This window comes from Silurus meridionalis, chromosome 9 (genome assembly GCF_014805685.1).
Source record: "Silurus meridionalis isolate SWU-2019-XX chromosome 9, ASM1480568v1, whole genome shotgun sequence".
Lineage (NCBI taxonomy): Eukaryota > Metazoa > Chordata > Actinopteri > Siluriformes > Siluridae > Silurus > Silurus meridionalis.
Genome location: NC_060892.1, coordinates 23,606,244 through 23,617,559, shown reverse-complemented (window position 1 = coordinate 23,617,559; position 11,316 = coordinate 23,606,244). Strand labels below are relative to the sequence as shown.

The following is an 11,316-nucleotide window of genomic DNA, read 5'->3' as shown; positions in this document are numbered from 1 at the left end:
CCTGATGTGATTTGTTGGGAGATGCTTGTGGGTGAGCCTGCTGTGTCATTGCCTTTTAATTGAACAAACAGAATACATGAGTGAGTGAACATGTAGGTAATACAGCATGTACCAAATGTTTATATGTTCTTATAGTCACACTATAAACACTTATCACTCAACTCCATTCCTACTTTACACTACAGTACAAAGGGAATCAATTATTTCTGAATATTCTCCATCCATATTATGAAAAACCTCATATAAATAAAGTTAAATAAAATCAAACCTTTAAGGATGGTGGTTAAAAAATCCAAAATGGATCCTCCAAACAAATTTAATGTGTGTGTGTGTGTGTGTGTGTGTGTGTGTGTGTGTGTGTGTGTGTGTGTGAGAGAGAGAGAGAGAGAGAGAGAGAGAGAGAGAGAGAGAGAGAAAATAATGCAGAGTGTCCAGGATCCAGGACTTTCTTGTTACCTTGCGCTGTTGTTGCGGTGGTGAGTGCGGGTGAGACAGTGAGTGAGGAGTTCAAGGTGTTTTTGTTTTCTGTAAATTATCAATATTATTAATATTGTCAGTAGGTTGTAAACTACAGCAAAGATGCAAATATTACAGTTAAAATTGATATTAATATTTCACAGCAATAATTGTGTGTGTGTGTGTGTGTGTGTGTGTGTGTGTGTGTGTGTGTGTGTGTGTGTGTGAGTGAGAGAGAGAGAGAGAGAGAGAGAGAGAGAGAGAGAGAATAATGCAGAGTGTCCAGGATCCAGGATTTTTTTGTTACCTTGCGCTGTTGTTGCGGTGGTGAGTGCGGGTGAGACAGTGAGTGAGGAGTTCAAGGTGTTTTTGTTTTCTGTAAATTATCAATATTATTAATATTGTCAGTAGGTTGTAAACTACAGCAAAGATGCAAATATTACAGTTAAAAATAATACAAATGATTCAGATCAATAATTCTATCTATCTATCTATCTATCTATCTATCTATCTATCTATCTATCTATCTATCTATCTATCTATCTATCTATCTATCTATCTATCTATCTATCTATCTATCTATCCACCTTAACATGGTCTTCACAACTGCTGTAACGTTTTACACTTGACACTTAGTGTGAATAGAAATTAATGCTTATACTTTTCTCTGAACTTTATGCATCTTAACTCCAACTCCAATGTTTTGCAACAGCCTTTTTCAGATTCTTTGAGTTGAATTTCTATATTTAAATGTAAAATATCTTTCAACTTCTAGCTGCCAAGGACATTCTCGTAGGGTTTGTGCAAATCATAACAGAGGCTATTTATCTACCTCCTCCACTTAGCAGCATGGAAGCATGATGCTGCCACCACCATGCTTCAACATTGTTAGGCTGTTTTTGTAATTTTTTTCCACCAAACATGGATTTTAAATGTATGACCAAAAGAATCTTTGGCTCCTTAACCCTTCTCGGTCTCTTTGCTGCCTCCCCTGAGCAGTTTTATTTTTGTCCTCTTTCCCAATTATAAATGGTTCCAGAATATTGTATAATATAAAAAGATTTTATAAACTGGGATTCTTGGAACCAAAAATAAAACAATTTGTTTGGAAAACTAACTCATAAATGGATCATTTCTTCACTATTTAATAAGCTTTTTAAAAAGATTATTTTTTTCTCCATGACTATGGGCAAAAAGCACAAAGCACCGAGTTCAAATTTTCATTTCAATTCAGATAATGAGTACACAAAAGCATTATGTAATCATATAATCATTTCAAAAGTTCTGAAGCATTAGAAACAATTAGATACTGGTGATAAAGATGCTCAAAAGATGTACATTGATTGCTCAAGCAACCAATAAACAAACATTTTGTTAGTTTTGTAATAAGTATTAAAAAACAAAGAGAGAAATATCTGTACTAATGATTACACTTAAGAGTTAGTGCGAATGGAAAGCAATGAAACCTTAGACTAAAACAGAGAAGAAAGAGAAAGAAAGAGAATATTACCTGGATTTCCTGTCGTTGTGCCATTTCCATTGCCTGTGGTCAGAAAAGCACAAGATATTAAAGATAGCAACCAAGCATGTTGAACATACAAAAGTATTTCTGTGCCAAGAAATGTATTTTAAGGTACATGAAATAAAACAGGATTCTGAAAATACATTTTAATCTCATCTAACCTGATTCACAGTAATGAACTGAATCAAGACAATAACATGGTCAAATTATCTACATTATAGAGCATCATACAGCACATCCAAACTGTGTGAATTTTATAGGTTGAAAATACCAGAATATTGCAATACTATACTAACCGCTTATTTCAGATTCGTTGAGTTGAATTTAGGATTTTGGATTTTTCCTTCGTATATTTAAATGTCAATTTTTTTTTTTACTTCTAGAGTAGATTTCAAGGAGATTCTTGAAGGTTTGGTGTCAAAATTGACTTATAACTGGGGCTATTTATGTACCTCCTCCACTTAGCAGACTCGAAGCATGATGCCGCCACCACCATGCTTCAACGTTACAATCACACATTTTTATAATGGGGGTGGGAAAAAAATCATGCACCCTGGCTGCTCACACATCCAGAAGATTTTTTTGATCATTTTGTAATAAGTATAAAATTATCCAAATAATTGAAAGGCCAGGTGTGCATTAAAAGCAAAAAGAGAAATATCTGCTGTAACTTATTACACTTAATGGTTAGGTTGAATGAACACCAATACTAATACTTATCACTTAACTCAATTTCTATTATTCCCAACAAAAGAAAGATATTACCTATCGTCTTCAAATTTGTACCTGATGTGTTTTGTTGGGACATGCTTGCGGGTGAGTCTGTTATGTGAGTGACATTTAATAGAATAAAACAGAATACATGAGTGAGCCAACATGTAGGTAATAGAGCATGTATCAAATATTTGTTTTAATAGTCAAACTATAAACACTTATCACTGAACTCTATTCCTATTTTACCTCACAATACAAGGAAATAAATCATTTCTGAATTTTTTGCGTCCATATCATGAAAAACATCAGAAATGAAGTTAAATACAATCACACATTTTAGAATAGGGGGTTAAAAAATAAAAAAAGACCAGGTGCATAAGTATGCACACCCCTAACTAATTTATTTTATTACCCCCATTTGAAAGACTTTAAGTTGAGGATATTTTTCCAAATTTTCTAACAAGCTCCAATAACTTGTAAGGGTGTCTCTTTTATCTGCAGATTGCTCGAGTTGGATTTAGGTTTTTGTTTTTTCTATTTTAACTTCTAGCTGTCAAGCAGATACTGCAACTGAGGCTATTTAAGTACTTCGGTCACTTGGCAACCTCAAAACATGATGCTGCCACCACCATGCTTTCAGGCTAAAAAATCACACATTTTAGGATGATGATAATGATGTTTAAAACATAGACTAGCTGCTCACGCAACCAGACCACATGACCTTTTTGTTAGTTTTGTAATGAGTATAAAAATTTTGCAAATACAAAGAAATGAAAGATGAGGTGGGTGTTCAAAGGAAAAAAGAAATATCTGCTGTATTGTTTTACATTTAATGTGAATGGAATGGAACATTCAAGAGAGAGAATATTACCATTATTTGCTGTATCTCCCTTGCCATTTTCGTTGCCTGTGTTCAGAAAAGCACATAATATTAGAGATTGCAAGCCAGCAGGCTGAACATACAAAAACTTCAAAAAGTTGAAAATCAAACTCATTTTAACAAGGCATTTACAATAATAAACTGAATTAATTCCTCCCAAAAACATTTGTCAAATTATCTAAATTATACAGCATCATACAGCATTTTCAAACTGTGTGAATTTTACAGGTTCAAAATACTATTACATATTTTAGACCTGATTATTGCAAAACTATCTGTCTGTCTGTCTGTCTGTCTGTCTGTCTGACTGTCTGTCTGTCTGTCTGACAGTCTGTCTGTCTGTCTGTCTGTCTGACAGTCTGTCTACCTGTTTATATAATCCATTGAAATTTGGATGCTTAAACTGAATAGTTTTTATTATTGATTAATTATTACTTTACAATGTGTTCAATTAGGATTTATACAAAATACAAATTCCAATGTTATGGCAAAAACATATGTAAATATGATATGTGTAAATAGGAATTTATTACAGTTTTTCCTCAGTTGCTTCAGAGCGTTTCTCAGATCAGAAACTAAATTCTCAAAAACGACTTGTTCAACCTCCACATTACGTAGTTTTCGTTGCTTTGAAAAAAATTGCGAATGCATTCGTACATTCATTTAATCAATTGTGTTCAATTGTCTGCTGTATCAGTTGTTTATGTCATGTTGATCAAAATATATTATACTAGTTTCACCTTTAAAGTCTAATCTCCTAAAACATCTCGGCATCAGTGAATCTTGAATGCCACTAATTAAGGCGCGTTTACGGCCTCAGATCAACAAGTAATCGACTAGTTCTCTAAAAGAGGTCAAAGGTGAATCTTGTGAACCTTCAATTGGCAACAAAGCAAAACAAATTCTAAAAAATGGATGAACAACCAAGAAATAAACGGACACTATTACAGTAGAGTCAAAGTGTGAATCCGGTCTCTTGCAATCTATATGAAACAAATACGCAATCGAATAAATACATTTGTTCTGCTAAAATTCATAGATGCCGTACAAAAGAAATTTAACCCTGTGCTTTTTCACTCGTTGTAATTCAAACCGTAGTTTACACCAAGAAATACGCGCCGTCATATTGACAACACGCCTATACATTTCAACCATCTTGTTTTTGAACAATGACAGGAACTTGTCATTCTGATGGCAATCTCAAAATGGTTTTGAGAGACGAAATAAGGATTTGGAGAAAAGTTCAGCCTTTTTGCTCCAAAGCAACTGAGAAAAACTGTAAATTAGTAATTTAAGGGTATGTGTAAAAAGAATTTATGGATAAAGAGCGTATTTAAAAAACACCAATTTATGTGATTCAATATATATTTATTTATTATTATTTTTTTTCCCACAGAAAAACTCAAATTGATCAAAGGTTCACAATTTCACATTTCATACAAAAAAAGTAGCGAACGAGACTTTAAAATCGTGACAGTTCTTGACGATGCCACGGCCATCGTAGCTGTGAAATCTGACTGATGGGCAACTCATACCATGTGGCCAGATTTAAGAAATCACAAGGAGGTGATCAGATGGAGATTGCAGGTGGGATGTTGAATGAAGGTGAGAGTTTGCAAGATTTTGTGGTTTTAGTGAATGCAAGATCGATGAAGGTGTGATGGTGAGGATGGTGGTGGTGTTGATAACCTGCTTTACCTTGAAGGGTAATGGAAGTGGGATTGATAGTTATTGAGTTGCTTGCAGGTTTGTCTGAAGATGAAGTGGGAATGGATTGATTCGTTTTTCCATATACAAATGCTGTGGACAAAAGTATTGCACATCGTTACATATACCAGAACATTTCAAGTTAAAAGTTGTGACGTTTTTTGTTTCTCGTCACACAGAATCGTTTAGAACAAAAACCGGGTTGTAGAGCAGAAATGATACAGTTGGGGTTTTACCAGAAAAATAAAGGTGTGTGGGATTTTTGTGTGTGTGTGTTCTATATACATCTATTGTATACATGACCATATTCCAATCCGGTTCTTACAAACGATCAAACGGGGGAGCATCATTGACAGGGACTTTTGTATAGCACCGCCAAGTTGTTATAGCAACACAGATCGCACAAAAGCTATTTCAGTTTTTTAGTTTTTTTTCTTTTTAACCACAGTGTTTCCTGTGTGCTTTAAAACCCTACCCCCCCCTCTTTCCCCAGTCGAGAACCGAGAACACTTTGCTTTCTTTTCTTTTGTTCTGCTGCATGCATTTATAGGCTTGGCTATGTTTGTGTGTGTGTGTGTGTGTGTGTGTGTGTGTGTGTGTGTGTGTGTGTGTATGTATATGTGTGGGTTTTTTTTACAGCAAAATGATAGGAAATTAAAAAAAATTCATTTCTTCTACTAATTGTAAAAGTAATAAAAAAGAAAACTATAAATGTCATATAAGGATATACAAACTATGATGTCATCAATCAAACCCACACTTTATTAATGAAGTGTATATAGTGAATAAAGTATATTTATAGTGTGTATAGTGTATGTAGGCCCTGTAGTGTAGTGTACAGGACTAATAAAGCAGAACTAAGATTTGCAAAAGTGCTATTTGACAGTCTTTTTTTTTTTTCTCCTTCTTTTCCGGATGTGGCTTTGCTCAACTTAGTTCACAGCTTAAACTGCACTCACACACTTACACAGCCAACATGCTTTTTTTTTTTTTTTTTGCCGTTCCACCCACCTAATGGAACATTATCATTTCTGAAACTTGCTCCGAATAACATATAATAATTCGCGTTAACATCGATGCCGTACGCCGAACATAGCAGCTCGTCGGAACCGATTCCCTTCTTAACAATGCACAAAAGCAACACAATGCCCAACAAAAGATGATGAAATATTCTGTGGTGTTTCAAAAAAAAAAAAAAAAGTCGTGAGAATCTTCATCGTCAAGGATTAGCTGGAAAGAAAGTGACGATTGTAGTATCGAGCGAACATAAAGGTTAGGAGTTCAGGCGTTTTTGCAAAAGCGTAGCTGTTGAGAGCATTCCCGAACCTGTGCAATGCGAATATTTTATTTTATTTTATTTTGCATTCGTGTATCGTCCAATGATGAAAAAACATCAGTGTTGTGGGGTGTGTCTGATTGTTATCATTTGCAAAATTCAGCAAAAATATCATTAACAGGCTACAAAACACAGCATTCGTGTGTAATTTCTTGAAAAAATAAATTGTTTAGAAAATAGAATTTTGTAGCAAACCTTGTATTATTCATTCACATAGATTACTGTTGCAATTTTAGTTTATTCATCGGCAATTAAGCGAGTAATAAAATGAGAGTTAACCATAACAATAATAATAATTTTAACAACACTGATCTCTAGGTTACACTACACCTATAATATTTATCAGCCAAAGATTATAATAATTTATAATAACTCATAGATTAATTGGAACTATCTTTAAGATTAGCATTTTTCCAGGCTGCAAATACCGTAAAACTAAATAAAATGCAAGAAAATTAAATTATGAATTACATTCTTAAGGACTTCTTCCTTTCTGAATGTATAACTTTAAAATCTATTCTTTCGTTTTTTGATCATTCATCATGCTATCATGTTCATAGCATGTGGTACACTTTAATTATTATTATTATTATTATTAATATTATTATTATTATTATTATTATTATTAATATTATTACACTATGACCTATGTGTAATTTTATATATAAACCGCTCAGTAAGCTTTATGTACAAAGCATCCTTTCCAGTTCAACCTGAGACAAAGTACAATATCTGATTTGGATCCAATAACTGGATGGAACAACGTGCTGGATGACATAGGATAAAGGTGGTTTGAACGTGGAAGCTTGAATTGGGTCAATTTACAGCTAGCTGAATCGCGGTTGATTGTGCTATTTGTTCATTACCATTTGTTCATCCCTCTTTATTTAGATTATTTGAATCTGGAAATAAAATTTGACGTTTGAAAATTTGAATTCCGTAATATTGTGCGTTAGGTAAAATATTCGAAAAAATGTAATAAAAAAACTGTTTATAAACGTATATATATGTGTATGTACATTGCATACACTATGTATATTTACACTAAATTTTACACTATATATATATATACTTGATAAGCTCAGTGTATATATTGTACATACACTGAGCTTTATCAGGCTTACACACATGATACACTGTTCAGCTCTGGTGGACAGTGTGGCATTGGAGCACATGACTTTCCACTTCCTGAACACCATTAATCCACAGTTCCACCAGTTCATATATTGCCTCCAAACCTCACAAAACCGAAAGGCATGAAGGGTTAAAAACATATACACGTAATTTTATTTTACAGAAGTATTTTTTTTTAGCACAGTCAACTACCAAGCGTGTGCTCTTTCAGCATCTCAAGTGAGAATAAGGAAGTGGTGTGAGGCCTGGCGAGAAAGAGAGAGGCCGCATTTCATAAGCGGACACTGCTGTGAAAAAAACAACTTGCACCCAAAAGGAAGCTGGGCGTCGGACTAGACCAGGACACGCTCACGACTGTAAATGTATCCCAATCCAAGAGTAAATACTTATAGATGGACGATTTATAGGAAATAGCACAATCGGGTTGAGACCCTGAACCCGGAGCCGAGTTACACGAAGTTCAATCAATTCAAGCAGCCTTTAAACTTAATTTCGATTCAGAGTGGACACACCCAATACACACACTTGTCAGTTCCCAGTGACAAACACAGATCTGAAAACACACAAACGCAAAATCATCACCGAACGCTAAACTTCAAGCCCAAAATGTTTTCGGTTGTTCCCGATCGAGGTACACAAACGAAGCACAAAGCACAGCATCATGAAAGCATCGGATATCATCAACCCTCTACGGATGAATCGTCTCATTTTAACGCTATTCATTACTTTTAAGTCTCATTATCTAGATATTAAATTCTCCAGTTCAAAGGACTTTTCTTTGAAAAGAATAAAAACCTCATTCAATCATAATCTTATTCTCAAGAAATCATTTCAGTTCCTATTTTCAGAAACCGATTGATCGCAGCCATAATAAAAATGAAGCTCAGTCAGATGGCATGCCATAACCAAAATCCTTACACAAGCAAGCTCAAGGAAATTCCGATCATGTAAAGCAATATATTTCAGTGTAAAGCAATATATTTAGCTAAAGAACACAATGTCGAAAAAGATTCATATAGCAAAAGATTATGCCACAATTAAGCCTTGTGGCAGCTTCCCCGAGTAAGACAAAATATAAAAAAGTTTTCAACTCACATAACAGTAATCCTGCCAGGACCAGAAGTAAAAACCTTGGTCCACGGAACTTTGCCATACTTGGGTGTAAAAGGCCTCTCGTCTAAGACACCATAAGTCCTGTTAGGAACACAGACACCACTTTAAAAAATCCAAGAACCCATTCAAATTTTTTGCTTTTATATATTTTTTTTTTTTTGGTATTTTTTTTACTTACGTTTTCTAATCAGTCGCTCACAGTTTCCTGTGCGTTTTATGCTCCCGGGCGTTCTCAAGCTTGCTTTAGGCTTGACAGACCGAGCGATGTCAGGAACACTCTTACCTTCAGCGATGCACTTGGGCGTTTAACAGGAAGTTGTATTTTCAGCTACGCCACAATCTCTCTCTCGCTTTGCACTTCTGCCTCGTTTGTCGAAGACGAAACGACTCTGTGAGGACTTTGAGTTTGTGCTTTACATAATACTGACGAGGGTATTCACGTTCCACAGTCCAGAAACAGTGTTAAGTTGCTCTGGATAAGAGCATGAATGTGAATGTATGAGTGAAGAAGCAGCCTGAGAACCGGTGGACACGTACACCAGTGTGTAAAACATACAGCATAGAACAGTGTTTGATGGAAATACAGTAATTCACTGAAAAAATTGAGCATGATATCCACATTTGGATTTTTTTTTTTTGTTACAGATGTTATAGAGCTAGCATAAAACTTGTCTAATGTTAGCATTAGCTAGCTCAATACAAAGGCCTGGCTAGTTTGTTTTATCACTTAGAACATCAGAATGATGCAATCTTTGTAATGTGAAGCTATTAAACATTGCCTGGAGGCTGTACGTTTGTAAGTGTACGTCTGGGGGAAGGTCTGCATTAGCATCGAGAAAACCTACTGTGTCATTCAGACAAGGAGGGGATCAACAGCGTCAGGTAGTTACAGGTGGGTCATTGAAGACTTGATGCTAGTCAAGTCAAAAAGATTATTCATAGAGATAAAGTTATTGCCTTCTGAGGAATGGACACATTTTATAAATATAGACACAGACAGACAGACAGACAGACAGACAGACAGACAGACAGACAGACAGATAGATAGATAGATAGATAGACAAGAATACAGACTTAATATTTGTATTTTATTTTAATTGCAAGGTGTTTTATTTCAAGAAAAAAAAACATTATACATGTAACAATAATGATAAAAAAATTATACAATTACATATGTGCACATATTTGTGCAAGTGACACTATATGGAATACAGACTCCGGTCTATAAAACATAGCGCATGTGGGTGTTTAATTGAAATACAGTAAATTCCAGCATCATCAACATCATCATAAGGCAGAACTGAAGACATTCCTTATCAGTACTAATGTAGAAAGAGATAAGAGTATAGCCTCCTTCTTTCAGATAGATAGATAGATAGATAGATAGATAGATAGATAGATAGATAGATAGATATGTAAACAGACAGACAGACTGTCAGTTAGACAGACAGACGGACGGACGGACGGACAGAGACAGACAGACAGACAGGTGGACTGTCAATGAAACGCCCCATGGGAATCTTGCTAAAGAAGCTCTTCACTGGAATTGAATTTCTGACCCTGCAATCCAGTTCATCCCAGAGCAGTTAGATAGGATTTAGTTGTGGTGGGTCGGGGTCGTTCATTTCATGATACATAACTCCAGTCGATTTATTGCTCTCTAAATAGCACTTACAGATCTCGGATGTACAGTTTGGGTCGTTGTCTTGTCGTATGGTGAAGGCGGTTTCTATGAGCCGCTGTAGAGACGGAATGGCATGGTGTTGAAGTATGGAATGGTAGCCATGTTGGTTCAGTAATCCTTCCACCCCGAATAAGTCTCCAATCTTCCCTTGTCCCAATTCATTAGCCTTCCACCTCAATGTTTACCAATGCGGCTGAGGCAGTTTGCTACCCTCTTTTCTCCTGTTTCCATCTTACACAAAATCTTTAATTAGAGACAAAAATGTCCAATTTGTCCCATAGATCTTTCTTCCATTCATTCACTGTCCAGTTCATATATATTTTCAATATCTATTATCGTAATATTGACTTGTATGACAGACACACCACATGAACAAATTTAAATAATTATTTTTTTTCGTATTGTAAACAACTTTAACACTCCCTAGAACTACTATAAACGGAGCAGGAAGTAAAGAACCGTATAGCTGAATTCATTTATGATAAAACAGGAAGTAAGTTGTTTCACTATTAATATAAGCATGCAAAAAGTGTTGGCCTTTCATTAAAAATGAACAAAATGCAAATCGCTTGTTGCTGTAGTGCCGATTCGAGTCCATTCGAAGAGGATTGAGATATTTCAGGGCATGCTTTTCCCAGAAACTTCTCAACACCAGGCCACATCAGAGCACACGCATAGTGCATATATCTAACATACCATTATATTATATATAGTTTGTTTTTTCTGTAATGGCGTGACCTGCTGTGTTTTATTCTGTGCGCATTTTCTTT

General features: G+C 35.2%; 1 protein-coding gene across 1 annotated transcript in view; it reads right to left on the bottom strand.

Annotated features, from left to right (window-relative positions):
- Window positions 1–9,230, bottom strand: part of ptprc (protein tyrosine phosphatase receptor type C) — a 78,220-nt gene extending 68,990 nt beyond the window's left edge. The window contains exons 1-8 of the mRNA XM_046857261.1: window positions 9,041–9,230; window positions 8,845–8,943; window positions 5,271–5,372; window positions 3,564–3,599; window positions 1,967–1,999; window positions 764–832; window positions 457–525; window positions 2–52 (exon numbers count right to left, since the gene is read on the bottom strand). Coding sequence (XP_046713217.1) covers window positions 2–52; window positions 457–525; window positions 764–832; window positions 1,967–1,999; window positions 3,564–3,599; window positions 5,271–5,372; window positions 8,845–8,902 — 418 coding nt within the window. The 5' untranslated portion in view covers window positions 8,903–8,943; window positions 9,041–9,230. The remainder of the gene's footprint in view (window position 1; window positions 53–456; window positions 526–763; window positions 833–1,966; window positions 2,000–3,563; window positions 3,600–5,270; window positions 5,373–8,844; window positions 8,944–9,040) is intronic.
- Between the last annotated feature and the right edge of the window lie 2,086 nt (window positions 9,231–11,316).